Below are 19,314 nucleotides of genomic sequence, written 5' to 3'. Positions count from 1 at the left end.
ATACATACAATAGCCCTATAATAATTTAATCTTTTGACTAAGTGAGAAAAAAATCACGTTGTAACTCATCCACTGAATCAGAAATCAAATAAAGTAAAAGTGTGATGAAATGAATAGCTCAAAACAAAAGTTATGTTTTTACACTAGTCCTTGTGTAAACAAATACAATTTTAGTTTTTTGTAAAAACGTGTATTACTTTGTGAAATATATATATATATTTATGAATCCCACGCCACCATAATTGCTTGCTAATGAACTGTTCCCTGAAATAGAGTAGTTCTACACAGAGGCAACAGCTCATGGGCAAACTGCAGGGGGTCCATCAGGTGACCTGTAGCGTCCTTCAGGTGGGACAACACCAGCCTCTCAAAGGATTTCACCACAGACGTCAGGACAATGGCTCTGTAGTCATTTAATCCTTCTTCGATACCGTTAGCATACCATAGTTACAGCTCCAGTGATCTGTTGAAGATTGTCACGGTCGCCCTTTTACCCTTAGATATGATAGAATCATATAGATATAGATAGATGTGAAAGGCTTATCAAAAGACCAGTAAAATCCATTCAGCTGTTCTGCAAGCTGAGGGCTCTGTGCAGTGGGGGGTGATGGCTTCTTGTAGTTAATGATTTCCTTTAGGCCTCTCCACACTGACGCCGGGTCATTGTCTGAAAACCTAGCGCCTCTTAGCTCCCCTGATCTCTTTAGTCAGTGCGTTTCTGGCCTTGATGTATTGGAGTCTGATATAGAATGGAATTCCACAGCCAAAAGGTAAACAGTGAACCACTTGAAGAAAACCAGTTGAAATGAAATGATGGAGCCAGGAGTCAGAAGAAGTCATCTGATATGATGTATTTCACATAGATCTTGGCCAAGAGATGCACTCCTGTATATTCACGGATGGATACACAGGCTTTACATACAATGAACAGAAAGTCACAGACATGTATAGGACCCACATCAGGTGACATCAGCCCTGTCACATATTTTGAAGGCATTCTGCAGACATGACGTTGACATAATGGCAGGGATTCTTTAGACAACCTAGCTTTCTGCAGATGACCTAGCATTCTTCTGGCCCTGCAAAGAGCACCATGACAGGGCTCCCTGTGAGATATAGGAATATGGGGCTCTATTCTCCCACAGGCCATCGGCGCTATTACGGGCCTTAACCGCAAAAAAACGTGCCTTGCGCCTGTTTCGGCAAGATAGCAATAGGCTTTAGGCTGCCAAATGCGCTTTAGGCCGAATGGGCGTGGCGCAGTCCCAAAGTGGGCGTGTCGGCGCTAAATACCAGCCTAGTCATATCTTGGGAGCTGGCCTACATTTAGCGCTTTGCGCTTTTCAAAAGCAGGCCTATTCTTTGCCTTCACTGCTTCTTCTCTGTCACCCTTCTCTCTCTCTCTCTCTGAGTTCCCAGCATGCATTGTGTTTCTTCATTTCGCTACTAAATAGCCACCAAATGAGCCAAAATAGATATAAAAGGTAGTTCTAAATTAATGTGTAATGGTAACACAGCCTGCCATTGTCAACATTTCAATATTGGACCAAATAAAACCTCGAAATGAAAACACCACCCTATGTGAAACATATATGTCCTCCTGGGCATATATATACCCCTTGTCGAGTTAACGTGATTTAGAGAAGTAACAGCGGAACGCGCTTCGGAACGCGCTTCTAATGGCATCTGCTATACTGTGATGTCTGTCCAATAACTTGGCCCTATTTCACATTTAGTTTTACAATAAAAACACATTTATGCAATGACTTGACATAATGTAGGGTATATTTATGTGCATCATCCTTCCTGCAGCAGGCGAGAGAAAATGATATCTTTCTGGACAAACTTTCACCAATCTAATAGGCTATATTTTTCTAGCTGATGCATAGAACATTATTTTCACTTTGATCTTGCTATAGTGTAGCGTATTTACATGCTTGCAGTATTGAAACTGCAGTTAGATTGGTTTGAGAAGCATAATAATATGGAATAATAGCCTATAATGCAGACAGACAGGCTGGATGAAGGGGGGGGGGGGCAGAGCGTTTGGCTTTCGTCTGGTTTTGCGGGATCACTGGAATTGGAGCTAAAAAGGCAAGCGTGCGATTCGTTTATTGCACTTATCCAATGAGCATGACGGTGCATAATTTTACGCCTAAAAGGCGTGGTTGTAATGCTTTGGGCTGCATCTAGCGCCAGCACGACGATATCAAGTGCGCCTTTCCACGCCCACTGCTTTGATCTGCGCCTGCCGCTCGGCCTAGAAACTGCGCTGATGCAACGATAGGGGCCATGGTGCCTGTCTGTCTGTGTATGCACAATAACTCTGTGTATTAGCCTAACTATGTGTCACTTAAATGAAAGTGTATGTTATATGAATATATTAATAACTAGTGATTGTCCAAATAAAGGCTAATGTGATTTAAATTGTCCCTGTCAGAGTCTATCCTCAACACAATTCCACAACACAACAGTTTGGCAACAACTGCACTGGGAGTGGAGTGCCTGCTGGCCCACCAAAACCACACCTCTCTATTGATGTGTGTGTGTGTGTGTGTGTGTGTGTGTGTGTGTGTGTGTGTGTGTGTGTGTGTGTGTGTGTGTGTGTGTGTGTGTGTGTGTGTGTGTGGCGTGCGTGCGTGCATGCGTGCGTGTGTGCGTGCGTGCCTGCGTGCGTGTGTGCGTGTGTGGAAGCAGACTGGCTTCCCATCAGTCCAGCCAGACTCCAGTCGGTCAACATGCCTCAGTGGACAGTGACACTACAATACATTTTATTCATTTTATTTTTCTGCAATTTCAACCAATACCTGCAATACCATGGCATCATCAGGCAACGTCTAAGGTACATGTAGTGCTACTTACTTGTCAAATTAATGCAGACTGTTACAAGTTTGGCTCAAAAATGAAATATACATGCCTTTTGAAATGGTAATGACCTACTCCTGCAAAACAATTGATACAACAATCATTTTCTCCAATCTCTCTTCCATTCTATGTGATGTAATCAGTGTAATGTGTTTTTGACACATTTCCTGCTATAGCGTTCGCCTGTTTTATTCTACTTTGACTCTGCTGTACAGCTGGCTGACTGGTGTAATGACGCGAAAGTGATTTCACAAACCTGTTCTCCCGATCTGATTTGCAGTGTTGGGCAAGTTACTTTCAAAATGTAATATACTACATATTACTAGTTACTTTGATTAGGAAATGATTGTATCTTTATTTAAATTAGCCTATGTGCTTTGATTTAAAAAAGTAACTCATTTGGAACTTGAGTTACTTGACAAAGTAACTGGTATAACTGAAATCCTATAAGTAATAAGTTATATTACTGAGTTACTTCTAAAAGTAATATATTACATGTAATATGTTTCCAACAGTGCTGATTTGATCATAAACTGCAGACCGTTTTATTCTCCCCGTGAATTCTGTTCCTTTATAGAGCACCGCAGGATTGAGTCCGGAAGTAGCACTTGGGTTCGTCAGGGGAAAAGTCTATGGGGATTTGGGGGATCTCGCTTAAATGCATCAAATAAGGTCTGTGGTTTGTGTGAGCGCGATAATCTTCACAAACGACCACCACCTTTATGACTTTTGAAACGTAAATGCGTTGTTTGTTTTTATTGCGATTTCTGTGAAGATTATGGTTCTGACACAAAGGCCGCAGTTTCATCACATGTTGAACCACAGACATTATTTGATGCATTTAAAGTGAAATCCACATTCTAAAACCCCATAGAGCTCAACAGTCACGTGACATTTCTCACCCCGGGAGAGAGTTTCCCATTCATTCTCTCCATAGACATAAAAAACAAAAACTTGTATAACGAGTTTTAAGGCTGGAACCAAGCCACCCTGTGACCTACTGTATCATGAATGAATGAATAAAACATTTCACTTGGACCCAAAAAATGAATAAAGACCCGGGGGGAAGGGGGGGGGTGGGTCTAAAATTTGGGATAGGTGAAGGTGATTATTATTATTATTATAATTATTATTATTAGTATTATTATTAGTATTATTAATACTATTATTATTATTGTTATTATTGTTATTATTGTTATTGTTATTGTTATTGTTATTGTTATTATTACAGGGTCCACAAGAGGTGCCAGAGGATATCCAGTAACTCCTCCAGCCCTGTTGATGTTCCCTGTCCTGGGTGAGTAGGCTATATTTTTCTTCAACGAGCTAAAAGTGTTATAGGCTGCTGAATAAAGGTGTGTGTGTGTGTGTGTGTGTGTGCGTGCGTGCGTGCGTGCGTGCGTGCGTGCGTGCATGTGTGTGTGTGTTTGCGTGCTCGCGCACACACCTACGTGCATGTGTGCATGCGTGTGTGTGTGTGCGTTTTGGTTAGTTGTTTACAGTTAATGCTGCAGAGGTCAGGAGGCAATAGGATGTTTCATAAGCTTGTGGAGATAAGCTCTCCCCTCAAAAAAAGAGCTGATCATGACAGAGATCGATACCTGTCAATCATTCAGTCAGTTTATTTCGACAGTTTTTAAATTCAACCAATTACTGTAATCTAAGCTTGTCCTTTTGAAATGACATAATGGGTTTACTTGGAATTAGTTATTTTCGCTTTTGGTGTGTAAATCCCATCGCAAGCTTGGTGTTCAATTTCATTTAATAAAAGATCTTCAAAAAGTATTAAAATTAACATGTTTATACCCGAAGACACCCTTTTAACTCAATATTATTCATGGGATTGATAGTAGAATTGACTTGCTAAAGACACAATCTAAAATATAATGCAAATTTGATTCCCCTTTGGGGCAAATTTACATTTGAAAATTAATTATTTGCTTTGTGTGAAGTCCTTTGAAAATGAAAAAACAGTGCTTGAAAAAGTACTTTAAAGTCCTTGAATTTCATTCTGTAATGTCTGTATGAACTCTGTTAATTGTTGTTGTTGTTGTTGTTGTTGTTGTTGTTGTTATTATTATTATTATTACTAGTGCAGTGCCCGTTCCCCCATGCACCACCCCGTGGGCGCTTCCTCCCCGCACACACACTGCACTCTGTCAGGTCCCCCTAAGCACAAGTTTGAAGCAGGGGCGTTTCTACGGGTGGGCCTGGGTAGGCACAGGCCCACCCACTTCTTGCCCTGGCCCACCCAAAAAAAAAAAAAAAACATTGGTTGTTTTCTAGAGGCAAACTTGCTGCTGCCTTGCTAGCTAATGGTTTTGTAGCTTAAAAACGCAGGGCACATCATCTCCAGAGTCTAATGCATGACGACTTCATGACATCCAGGAATTTTGCGTGCTTCCCGCGAAAAATTTCGTCATGCAATTGCCCCACCGATTTTATCTAGGCCCACCCAATTTTATCCAGGCCCACCCATAATTGAATTTCTGCCTACGCCCCTGGTTTGAAGTCGATCCGACAAACGGTTCTTGAGCTACGCGAAGGACAGACAAACAGACAGTCCTGGAATAAGTCCAAATTGCATGAAATGCGGCACCGCACTCCCTCGGGGTCCGAGCAGCGCACTCCCAAAGTTTGAACTCACAATCGGACAAATGTTTCTCGAGATAAACTGCTTTTTGTGTTTCCAGTAGGTGGTACTATGTCAAATTGCAAGAAATTCAGCACTGCACTACTTCGAGTTCCCAGGAGCACACTCCCCAATTTTTGTGTTGCCAGTAGGTGGCGCTGTGCCGAATTGCACAAAATTCTGCACTGCTCTATGTCAGGTTCCCAGCAGCACACTTACCAAGTTTGAAGTCGAACAGATGAATGGCTATCGAGATAAAGCGCTTTTTGTCTTGCCAGTAGGTGGCGCTATGCCAAATTGCACACAATTCAGCTTCCTGCACCTCCTTGAGCTAAGCGCACTCCTCGAACTACAGCGGTAGTTACAGGCATCCCATTTCCTCCTGTCGGGTCAGTGAGACCAACTCTCGTCAAGTCCCGCGAGACTTTCCTGCCGCTGGCCTGTGGACTGACTTGACGAGAGTTGGTCTCACTGACCCGACAGGAGGAAATGGGATGCCTGTAACTACTGCTGCAAATAGCCCGGGGGACAATAGCAGTCTGATGGTTCTTTAGGGATCAGATTATGACGATATGGGTCGAAAACGGGAATAAAACTGTCTATTTACATGGAGGAAAACCACGCTGCCAAGTGGCCCCCACGGAGCTCCATTCTAGGTCTGGCTTGCACACTATTTCGATCAACAACGCCTAAGATGGACAAAAACGCTGCGGAGAACACTGGGTGAGGAGAGGGCTCCAGGTTAAAACAAAAACAAAATTCTCCTTCTTTTTCCCCCCTTTTTTTTATATAGAATAGTTCATCTATAAAGGCCAGTTAGGCAATGTTTGTACCTGACATGTTTCGGCTGCTGTTTCTGCATTCTTCATCAAATTTGATCAGTTTAAGTTATAGGGCTACCCCCTATAAACATAGCTCTGTTGTTTCAAAATTGGCAGGGAAGCACTATTTGCTGTGCTTTGGTTGCCACAAGGTGTCAGAGATGTAGCTATTTATTAAATTTGAACCTCACTGCATGTTGTAGTGATCATGATGTGATTAAAACACACACACACACACACACACACACACACACACACAGAGAGAGAGAGAGAGAGAAATCAGCTGCACCCAAGCACACAGCATGCCATGAGCAGAAAGATGAAGACAACGCATCTGATCACTTTATTTCTTTAATTTAATGGACCTGGCACTGACTGGCTATTATTTTGTTTATCTTTTTGTTGATTTTTGCAGCAATTGTTTATTCTATGAATTTTCATATAGACATATATGTTCAGAGTGCTCCAGACAGGTCCCGCATTTCACATTATGCAAAGCTCAGCTCTATTAATGCCTTAATCTGCTGCTGTGAAATAAATGTTTTATTTGATTTTGAATAGTAGTCTTTCTTGTGTTGTTATTGCGCTTTTCAGAGGTTATTATGGTTAAAAAGTCCAGAAAATGGCATAGCGGGTATATAACCTATGTTTTACTATAAAAAAAAAAAAAAAAAATCAGCCCCCTCCCCAGTTATAACCGCCCCCTCAGTCATTTCATCCTGGCGCCGGCCCTGCCGGGTCTGTCTGTCTCTCAAGTGTAATAATCCCACAACGATCAAGGCTTTAACAAGCATCACAAGCTCTGTAAACAGTGTAAAGTGGGCTCTAAGCATCATGCCCATTGTAACTGAGGGGGCAATTGTGGCGCGAGGCTTGAGTGTCTGACTCTAGCCGGTTAACTTTGTTTAAATTTAAAAAACTGCGACAGTTCACACATCTTTAACACGACATGCATACATGTATATTATACATCAAACTCTTGAGCTAATTCTGCTCTCACTCAGAATGTCAAAATATAAGCGATGTGATGTATAGTTTTTGAGATATTAATGTTTGTTTTGGCACAACTCATACTATTAACTGCCGCGGGGTTCCGCATTTCTGGGTGGCAAGTGATGTCACAGTAACCTCTTTCCCTGCAATTGCACGCATGCAAGACCACGCTCCTCCACAGCGTGGATGGCGTGACTGCAGTCAATAGCTTAACCCAAGTGGACAATTCTGATATAGGCTATTGAAATAGGCTAGAATTAAATTCTCACACATCCCTACCCTATTAAAGAAACAAATATTTTTTACATGTGTATGTTATATCCTATATGAACGAAACGTCTAATTACAGTAAGCGCACGCTTTGGGACTGCGTAAGTGCGCGGCAGCCCTTTGGTGTGTTTCAAATGGAATATCGTTCCATCAGCACCAATTTTCGTTATCACAATTTTGTATTAGTTGAATCCGAACATGTTCATCCTCCAATTCTGTCCCTCTCTCTCTCCCCTCTCTCGTTCTCTCCCCTCTCTCTTTCTTCCCATCTCTCTTTTCTCTGTCGATCTCTCTCTTTCTCTCTCTCACTCTGCCCCTCTGCTTGCCCACTCAGCGAGGAGGAAGCTGCTGTCACATACGTGACACTGTGGCTTTTAAGGGGGGTGGATCACACCTGTGAATAATTGTGGGCTTAAACACGCCTATATGGAGGTTTGCGCTGAGTTGACGCAAAGCGTAGAGGGGCAACACCAACACGCCCACAATTAGCGCTGCGCGCAGTGCTGTTCGAGCGCAAAACGGGCGCTAACGCAAAATTACCGCCATTGCGACTATAGAGCCCAACCTCTTCTTTAATCTGGTGGAAGCATTTTTGAATCAAAAGTGAAACGGGCTGGCACAGATATGATATTTAGTGAGACTTACCCTGCACACTATAGGGCAGGGATGATATGCTCATCTCCCGATTTGAGATCACGATACTTGGGTGCCGATTCGATTGTATTGTGATTACAAGTATTACGATTCGATATTACGCTTTATTGCAATTTCTGTTTGCTGTTTTAACAGTACCCACCCAGCGATGTCCACGGACGTTGCTTTTATGGCTAAATCCGGTCGGTCCGTTGTGGCCATGATTTAGCCCAAAAATAGTCGTCGACATGTTGGCTATGTTTTAGTCCGTCTCTTTTGCTCCTATATATACAGAGTGGAGCACACCCCAAAAAAAGTTGAAGAGGTGCAGACTAACGAAACATCGAAAATAATATAAATGAAGAAAGTCGCACACTCAAAAATTCTCCTCTGCTCTGTTTTACCACATTTGACCAACATTTTCAGCAGAATATGCCTTTGTCAGGGTATATGATATACCCTGACCCTGATATACCCTGACGAAGGCATATTCCGCCAAAACATAATAGTGTGGTATTAAACACAGCAGAGGAGAATTTTTGAGTGTGTGACTTTCTTTCTAATTTTAAAAACTGTGAGATACCAGTCACATATGTGGAGATTCTGCTACGATTCCCTTTTATAGTTAGTGTATGCAATATGTGTATGAAATAGTGTATGAAATGCTTGTACGCTGGGTCCTCTCGTCGGCATAAAGGATAATTGGCACATAGCAATATATAATTCACAAAAATATACAAGAAATTATATATAGAATAACATTAAACTAAAACAGAAATTAAGAATAAAATAAAAGCTCATGAGAACATATTGAAGCTATGGTCTCGCTTGCCAGCCTCCCCTGCTCTACAGCTGCTCTCCCATTGGAGCAACTGTTTCAGTCGCTGCTGGGATTTACGCTCCCCGCTTACAAGCTCTGTCATTGGCTCCAACCATGTCAATCAATCAATCTCCCTGTGTGTCGCTGCAAATAGTGCCCTGCCGCCTAGCAAGCTAACGGCAGAAACCTACATGCTAGCTCGTTGCTACACGCTGAAAATCGCGAGTTGGATTGTTGGAAACTATTTCTCAAGGGCACTGCCGCTAAGCGCCGCCCATCGCAATTCTAGAATGGTGACCAGCGCTGCCAGACTCCTCTCACGGAAGTGAGGGGAGGCTGGCCAGCGAGACTAAGCAAGCTATGGCTATTGATGTGTCATAGGGTTCACCAAGCGTTTGAGTGTCCTTAATAAACATGTATTGCTACCAGAGAGTAAAACGTCCTGAGACACTGGTCACAGGACATTTTAGTAGAATAACAGTAGGCTTATTTGGTCTTAGTAGCAGTGGAGGTAATGGTAGGCCTATTAGTAGTGGTAGAAGTTGTACATGTAGAAGTCATACAAATAGTACAAGCACTAGTTGATGTATTAGTAGTAGTAGTAGTAGTAGTTTTGAAGTAATACTGGTGCCAATGGTAGTCAAATAGTAATAGTAGTGGTGTAAGTAGCAGCAGTATGAATCAAGTGTCTGACCCCTCCTGAAGGTTCACTGTGCTGGCTCCGGACCTGCTGAGAGCCGACAGTCAGGAGAACATCTACCTGGAGGCCAGTGGTCTGTCTGACCCCCTCAACGTCTCCATCAGCATCCAGGACTTCAGCCAGACGTCCCAGCTGCTGCATGACTCCCTCACACTGGGCCCAGATAACAGCTTCCATACTCTCAAGACTATACAGGTGATTTGATAACAGCTTCCATACTCTCAAGACTATACAGGTGATTTGATAACAGCTTCCATACTCTCAAGACTATACAGGTGATTTAATAACAGCTTCCATACTCTCAAGACTATACAGGTGATTTAATAACAGCTTCCATACTCTCAAGACTATACAGGTGATTTAATAACAGCTTCCATACTCTCAAGACTATACAGGTGATTTGATAACAGCTTCCATACTCTCAAGACTATACAGGTGATTTGATAACAGCTTCCATACTCTCAAGACTATACAGGTGATTTAATAACAGCTTCCATACTCTCAAGACTATACAGGTGATTTGATAACAGCTTCCATACTCTCAAGACTATACAGGTGATTTGATAACAGCTTCCATACTCTCAAGACTATACAGGTGATTTAATAACAGCTTCCATACTCTCAAGACTATACAGGTGATTTGATAACAGCTTCCATACTCTCAAGACTATACAGGTGATTTGATAACAGCTTCCATACTCTCAAGACTATACAGGTGATTTGATAACAGATTCCATACTCTTAAGACTATACAGGTGATTTAATAACAGCTTCCATACTCTCAAGACTATACAGGTGATTTAATAACAGCTTCCATACTCTCAAGACTATACAGGTGATTTGATAACAGCTTCCATACTCTCAAGACTATACAGGTGATTTGATAACAGCTTCCATACTCTCAAGACTATACAGGTGATTTGATAACAGCTTCCATACTCTCAAGACTATACAGGTGATTTGCCAGGGTCACGGCTGCCACTTAAAGGAAGGCACCGACATTTTGGGATATTTTCCTATTTGCCATCTTCATGATAGTAAGATGAGAAGATAGATTCCCTTCTTTTCTCTTTGATTGTAGTAGAAAAATAGCGACTTGCCCATCCTGCTACTTAGCTTAGCACAATGAATGGTAGTCATTGATACTGGCTAGCCTGCCCCCGTGTTATCCGGCTTGTTCCGGCGTCCATACAGGCAGTAGCACATATGGACGTGTCTGCGGGTGGGAAGCCAGATTAATAAGGGTATGTGGCCTGGTCACTCCACTAGTTCGTCCTCTGGTCGGTCTGTTTGCAGGGGAGGGGAACTGGGGTGAATAATGTGATCCTCTCACACACTACGTCCTGCCGGTGAAACTCCTCGCTGTCAGGTGAAAAGAAGGGGCTGGCGACTGCACATGTATCGGAGAAAGCATGTGCTCGTCTACAACTCCCTCCAGATCGGCAGATGGAGTGAAGCAAGGACAGGGACAGCCAATTAGAATTGGGGGGGGGAAACAAAATGTCTTTGGAAAAAATAAATGGCGGATGAAATCCCCAGAAGAGGGTGTGACTTTGGCACTCTGTTCTATTCTAATCCTCCTGACTATCCACCTCATGTCATCCCAGCTTCCCTCAGAGCTTCTGAAGCGAAACGAGCACAGGAAAAAGTTTGTGTACCTGAAGGTGACCTTTGAGGGGCACCACTTCGAGGAGAGGGTGCTGATGGTGTCCTTTCACACTGGCTACATCTTCATCCAGACTGATAAACCCGTCTATAACCCTGGTGATACTGGTGAGAACTGGAGAAACTGGAGCTCGAACACCACATTGAGAAATAACATAACGGCACTAACAACAATGACCAGGAAGAGCACAACCCGGCAAACACGCCTTTTGAGGCCTATGGGACCTCATTTTCAGTCCAAAACAGTCTTTGCATGTTTTCCCTGCACTTGGAAAATCCACATAAAACACACAACTTGTTGAATAACAGTTACAGCACAGTTTGTAAATGTGTATATAATACATTTGAAAGCTTGTTACTGGAAGTGGGTGTTAGCTTATTTATCTAGCTAGCTACATAACATAGATCAATGCTTTGAGCCCCCCATCTCTTCTAACATGGTAAATGCGATCATAATGTTCACCTAAAATCAAGTCTTTCAGCTGCAATACATTCAGCTGAATGCTCACAAACAATTTCAGGTATGATTGCTGGAGATTATTGAAGCCCACATCGAATTGTATTCATTAATTGTTCACGGCGGAAAAAAGCCTTCACTCGCTCGAGTTTGGCCACGTGAATTATTCTGCAAAGTTGGAAAATGTTCAACTCGAGCGAATGGGCGACTGAGGCGAATATCGCAAATATCTTGTTACGCTGCATCATTCGTCTGATTTGCATAGACCGGGGCGAAACGGCTTCTGCTCGCCTGTTTGCATTGACTTTATGTGATCATCCCACGAATTTGCAAATTTCGTCTTGGTGTGAACTGAAGACAGTACCACTCATTTATCAGGATTGGTAACATTAGCACGCTATCTATCAATTAGCTTGTGAAATTGACAGTGTTGAATCTGGTTCTCTGAGATGAAATGAAGCTCCGGCGACACACAGTTTGATGCAAACAGAATGGTTTATTCTTTGTCAACAACTGGTATCACATCACAACGCTGCAGACGCTGAGGAGACGAGATGGGGCCGAATGGTCAAGTCTGCCTTCCTGGCTTTAACAGACAGTCTTATAGAAGGTTTTTACCGCCAGTAAATGATGTCACAGTTAGCTGACTTTGCCCTAAAAGGTCTTATCTTTACCAGATGGTCAAATGGTCAGTGTAGTTGTCTGTGCCGTGCCTCGGCGCCACTTCTGACAGTTGCATGCCCATCTATCAACCCATCTTACTTTAAAGATAATAAAACCACCATCTGGAAATTATCCTGGTTATCAGTAGACCCCTTTTTGACTGTCATTTAGGCCCATTTATCAACCCATCTTACTTTAACCCTAGAACACTAACGTCGGGTGATTTTCACCCGGACAATTGAATTCACGTGATTTTCATTGTCTTGCTGCTGTCTGAGGTGGGCGGGTCCTTAGGTACCTTCAGGATGCTCACTGACGTCATTAAATGTAGGTTTGTTTCCCTGCTCCCATTCATGGTTTTTTCTACTGGCTACGTGTTCGGGTGATTTTCACCCGACGTTAGTGATAGAGGGTAAAATATCTTCGGGTTAGGGTTAATGGTATTGTGGTGACTTTTTTTTTTTTTCACCACACAAGTCCCATGAATGGGTGGACCAAAGGAGAAGTTGGGAGCTCCTGTTTTTTTTTGGGGGGGGGGGGGGGTTTATAATGATTACCTCATTTTTCCTGAATTTGACATATTTTTTATAGTGTCCCCCATAATAAACTTTTTTGTGTTTTTTGTGATATTTCACATTTAAAAACAAAAGAAGAGTACCTCAATTTGCCATGTATTGTTGTACTTTAAGATATTTTGATGAGTATGTTTTATGGGGTATATTGCATCGGGTGAAATACACCCAACGTTAGTGATGGTGTGACTTTAAATTACGTTAGTGTTCTAGGGTTAAAGATAATAAAACCACCATCTGGAAATTATCCTGGTTATCAGTAGACCCCTTTTTGACTGTCATTTAGGCTATGGTCAGTTTACTTTAGAGCAGAGGTCACTGAGATCTACCTACATCAAATACATTCCTCTCTGCCTCTGCTCAGATTACTTGGGACCAGAGACCAGTCACTTCCAGCCTCTGCTACAGCCAATATAAGCACAATAAGTATTTTCACATATAATCACACTATAATATTTATAATTGGTATGAAATATACAGCAACATTTTTGTAGAGATCCAACAGCTGGCCAACTAACTAACTTTGAGCTTGCTATCTTATTGTGCTTCAAACTAATGTTAGCTAAGTAGTTTCAGGCTGAAACAACTAAGTTAATGTTCCGTGACATCAAAATCAAACCAAATGTTCACTTAAATGTCAGCTCACCATTTACTATTTACCATTTTGTCCTCTGTATCTTTCCTCTCTCTCTCTCTCTCTCTCTCTCTCTCTCTCTTTCTCTCTCTCCCTCTCTCTCTCCAGTGCGGTGCAGAGCCTTTGTGTCATCTCCATCCTTCAAGGCCTTTAACAGCTCCATCACAGTGGAATTCCAGGTTAAAGAATACTACTACTACTACTACTACTACTACTACTAATAATAATAATAATAATAATAATAAATATTATTTTCAAATATGATAACCCCTAACCCCGTCATCAATATCGAGATGTAAACGGTGTAGCCTACAAAATGACAGTCAGAATGATTCATTTGGGTCTTCACTATTTAATTATGTGTGTTTAGCTCACATTTATTTTGGGTAAGGATGATGACGATGATGATGATCATGATGGTGGTTTGTCTGTGTGTGGGTGTGTGGGTGTGTGTGTGTCTGTGTGTCTGTGTGTCTGTGTGTCTGTGTGTGTGTGTGTGTGTGTGTGTGTGTGTGTGTTTCAGGATCCAGAGGGTGTTGTGGTCAAACAAATCTCTCGGACACGACCCACTGATGGCGTCTTTGCTGAAATTCTCCCTCTCACAGAGATTGTCAAGTAAGATGATCTTATCTCTCCTTCCATACTCTCTACTGACTCCTACAGGTGAGAGGAGAGAACACAGAACATCAGTGGATATAGTCAAGTCAAGTCAAGTTTATTTGTATAGCACATTTCATACACAGAGGCAATTCAAAGTGCTTCACATAAAATGGTTGACACAAGGAAATTGGCCTAAAATGGTAAATGGCCTGCATTTATAGCGCTTTTATCCAAAGCGCTTTACAATCAGCAGATAGTCTACATTCACCCATTCATACACCAATGGCGGCAGGCTGCCACGCACCATCGGGAGCAAGGAGGGTTAAGTGTCTTGCCCAAGGACACAACGACAGCAGCTGGGAGGGAGCGGGGATCGAACCGCCAACCCTTGCGTCATTGGCCGACCCGCTCTACCTCCTGAGCTAAAGCCGCCCCTTTAATAAAAGAATAAGAAGATAAAATATGCATTTAAAAGCATCACAACAGAGAAAGAGCATAAAAAGTGCATTAACTCATTGAGTGCCAATGACGACAGCTGTCGTCAATTCAAATACTGACGTAGAGTGCCAAAGACGACGATTGTCGTCAATTGCGTTTTTTGACGGGGGGATGTCCATCGAAGCCAGATCTATGTCCTGTAAAATTCTGGGACATGTTGAATGTCTATAACCTATTTTACCGAGCCATTAGGTGGCGACAGTGCTCTCCAGATGACAGAAATGTCAGGAATACAGCCTGACAAAGCCGTGATCAAAGAGAAACCGCGCTCATGCTGCAGCGCAGAGCCATCATGTAGATGGCTCTGGGCTGCTTGCCAACAGCAATCAATCCGCGCACACAACTGAGCTCCTCTGCCTGTCTGTCTGTCTGCATAGTTTCTTCACACGATTACCCACCAGAAAGGCAGCACCCAATGCCGAAGGGCCAACCCTTACCTGCAGTAGCGTTAGGCATTTCCTCGTTGCTGCTGTGAGCTGCCAGGAGCCGCGCGGCGCAAAAAGCGGCTCCGAAAATAGACTTTGTGCGTGTGGGGAGGAGTTTCCAGCTCAGGGGGGGAGAGAGGGGGAGAGGGGGGTGGGGCACGCATGCACCACAGAACTAAACCAGGTCACATCATCAGAAGATATTATCTAGAGTCAGTGAATGTGCTTGAAATGCTGCATTTCACAAAAGGGTGAATATCTCAGCTTCCTGATAGAAAAGCATATTTTTGCTGTTTTTGACCTATCTTCTCCGGCTGATAACTAAAGAACGGAAAATGGTATCAATAAACTTTTTTTTGCTGATGATACAATAGAGTCTCCTTGTTCTTTTTGCGTGTTCGGTGTTTACATAGTAATATCACACAATATTCTGTGGGCCTCGAGAAATCACTGAAAACGCTCTGAAACTCTGGCACTGGGAGCGTCCGTTCTCCAAAAGTGGCTGGCACTAAATGAGTTAAGCAATAGGCGCAGCAGTTAACAATGTCCATAACCTTTATAATAGTTGGACTCGAACTTTATAGGCCACACACATCTCCTGAAAAACAGCTGTCAGCAGTTAAAAGCGATGCTAAACATAAAAGTATTTAGTCTATTTTTAAAAGTAAGTAAAGTTGGGGCAGATCTGAGGTCTTCAGGCAGTTTGTTCCAGCTAGCAGAAGCATAGTGGGTGAATGCGGCCTTCCCATGATTTGATCCTAGGGACATTCTTTTCTATTCAAATCTATATTCTTGGATCCATTTGTACGGTTCAAAGGTCAGGAACAACAAAGCTCTCAACACGCTAACACAAGTGAAGACAAAGGGACTTTATTAAAAACATGCCATTTCACAGCAGAGGAGGTGGTTTGGTTTATGCATGGTGTCACTGCGGTTATGGTTAGGTTTAGGTCAAGGCTTTCGTAAAGTCAAAAAGTGATGAGATGACCCAATGTGAGCTGCCGAGACATGCATCAGACACACAAAACAGGAGGTAAGGCATGAAACGCATCAGACACACAAAACAGGAAGTGAGACATGAAACGCATCAGCCACACAAAACAGGAGGTAAGGCATGAAACGCATCAGACACACAAAACAGGAGGTAAGGCATGAAATGCATCAGACACACAAAACAGGAGGTAAGGCATGAAACGCATCAGACACACAAAGCAGGATGTAAGGCATGAAACGCATCAGACACACAAAACAGGATGTAAGGCATGAAACACATCAGACACACAAAACAGGAGGTAAGGCATGAAACACATCAGACACACAAAACAGGAGGTAAGGCATGAAACGCATCAGACACACAAAGCAGGATGTAAGGCATGAAACACATCAGACACACAAAGCAGGATGTAAGGCATGAAACACATCAGACACACAAAACAGGAGGTAAGGCATGAAACACATCAGACACACAAAACAGGATGTAAGGCATGAAACACATCAGACACACAAAGCAGGATGTAAGGCATGAAACACATCAGACACACAAAACAGGATGTAAGGCATGAAACACATCAGACACACAAAACAGGAGGTAAGGCATGAAACACATCAGACACACAAAACAGGAGGTAAGGCATGAAACACATCAGACACACAAAACAGGAGGTAAGGCATGAAACGCATCAGACACACAAAGCAGGATGTAAGGCATGAAACACATCAGACACACAAAGCAGGATGTAAGGCATGAAACACATCAGACACACAAAACAGGAGGTAAGGCATGAAATGCATCAGACACACAAAACAGGAGGTAAGGCATGAAACACATCAGACACACAAAACAGGAGGTAAGGCATGAAACACATCAGACACACAAAACAGGAGGTAAGGCATGAAACACATCAGACACACAAAACAGGAGGTAAGGCATGAAATGCATCAGACACACAAAACAGGAGGTAAGGCATGAAACACATCAGACACACAAAACAGGATGTAAGGCATGAAACACATCAGACACACAAAACAGGAGGTAAGGCATGAAACGCATCAGACACACAAAGCAGGATGTAAGGCATGAAACGCATCAGACACACAAAGCAGGATGTAAGGCATGAAACGCATCAGACACACAAAACAGGAGGTAAGGCATGAAACGCATCAGACACACAAAGCAGGATGTAAGGCATGAAACGCATCAGACACACAAAGCAGGATGTAAGGCATGAAACGCATCAGACACACAAAACAGGAGGTAAGGCATGAAACGCATCAGACACACAAAGCAGGATGTAAGGCATGAAACACATCAGACACACAAAACAGGAGGTAAGGCATGAAACACATCAGACACACAAAACAGGAGGTAAGGCATGAAACGCATCAGACACACAAAGCAGGATGTAAGGCATGAAACGCATCAGACACACAAAGCAGGATGTAAGGCATGAAACGCATCAGACACACAAAACAGGAGGTAAGGCATGAAACGCATCAGACACACAAAACAGGAGGTAAGGCATGAAACGCATCAGACACACAAAGCAGGATGTAAGGCATGAAACGCATCAGACACACAAAACAGGATGTAAGGCATGTGATAGAGAATAAATTATATTCTATACATCCGCTAAATGTGATAATTAACAGCTTATCTAACCAAATGAATTGAGGCCTTGAGTCCAGGAAGATTTAACATAAAAGTATATTTAATACCATACATTCTCTGCAATACATGTATATTGACAGAGGGCATGAATCTCAATGTACACATTCTGATATGTCATACAGAGTCAAATATTCAGCCAATGGCCGACAGTGTAACATAGATTTATAGGCAGAGGAGGAGAAGAGGAAAAAGGCAGAGAGGAGGGGATGATGACTTGACTTGGAGCCTACAGGGCTGCCTGTCTGTATCAGATGTTATTGGAACATCACGCACTGTCCAAGGTTTCAGCAACGAGAAGTCCTCTGCTCTGGGTGAAATGTCAGTGTGAGTCTATGTGTCAAATGGCATGGAACTTATAGCATAATTATGCGTATGCAAATAGGCCTATAGCTTATTGATTAATGTGTCAGATGGAACACATCAGACACACAAAACAGGAGGTAAGGCATGAAATGCATCAGACACACAAAGCAGGATGTAAGGCATGAAACGCATCAGACACACAAAACAGGAGGTAAGGCATGAAACGCATCAGACACACAAAACAGGAGGTAAGGCATGAAACGCATCAGCCACATAAAACAGGACGTAAGGGATGGAACACATCAGACACATAAAACAGGACGTAAGGGATGGAACACATCAGACACACAAAACAGGACGTAAGGCATGAAACACATCAGACACACAAAACAGGACGTAAGGCATGAAACACATCAGACACACAAAACAGGAGGTAAGGCATGAAACACATCAGACACACAAAACAGGACGTAAGGCATGAAACACATCAGACACACAAAACAGGACGTAAGGCATGGAACGCATCAGACACACAAAACAGGAGGTAAGGCATGAAATACATCAGACACAAAAATCAGACACACAAAATCTTCCTTTTGAGAAACACTAACACTGATTTGAGATATAGAGGCTAGCAATTGTCTTGGCCATGGTCTCATTTGTTAACAGCAATTATACCAAGGTGTCATAATTAATTTGACAATGATCTATTGTTGTTTAAAATGCTACATGTAAATCGAATATTGTGTGTTTCCTCCTGTTTACGTGTCTGACTCTGGCAGTGAAGGAACATGGAGGGTGGTTGCCAAGTTTGACCACAGAGGGCAGAATTATTTCAGTGCCCAGTTTGAGGTGAAGAAATATGGTAGGTCAAGTTTAAGCAATCTTGGTATAGTGTGTATTTGTGTAAATTGATCGTGGTACAGTAGCTACTGTAATAACATAACAGTAACATTCAATGGTGAGTTTGGTTTTTATTAATTTTGTCAGAGTAGGCATTACATTTGTCCAACTGTATATATGTCATTTTGGAGTGAAGCTGTTTACAACATGCTCTGTAACTGTATAATGCTGTATATTTATATGGCGTGTTGT

The 19,314-nt window shown here is 42.5% G+C and overlaps 1 protein-coding gene across 1 annotated transcript in view; it reads left to right on the top strand.

Annotated features, from left to right (window-relative positions):
• Positions 1-19,314, top strand: part of LOC310775850 (venom factor-like) — a gene marked incomplete at its 5' end in the record, with an annotated part of 94,861 nt that overhangs the window by 7,780 nt on the left and 67,767 nt on the right. The window contains 5 exons of the mRNA XM_083635977.1: positions 9,740-9,929; positions 11,342-11,507; positions 13,834-13,904; positions 14,389-14,423; positions 19,002-19,084. Of these exons, the coding sequence (XP_083492103.1) occupies positions 9,740-9,929; positions 11,342-11,507; positions 13,834-13,904; positions 14,389-14,423; positions 19,002-19,084 (545 nt within the window). The remainder of the gene's footprint in view (positions 1-9,739; positions 9,930-11,341; positions 11,508-13,833; positions 13,905-14,388; positions 14,424-19,001; positions 19,085-19,314) is intronic.

The sequence above is a fragment of the Poromitra crassiceps genome (assembly GCF_964638095.1).
Source record: "Poromitra crassiceps genome assembly, chromosome: 4".
Lineage (NCBI taxonomy): Eukaryota > Metazoa > Chordata > Actinopteri > Beryciformes > Melamphaidae > Poromitra > Poromitra crassiceps.
This window is presented reverse-complemented; position numbering and strand designations above follow the sequence as displayed.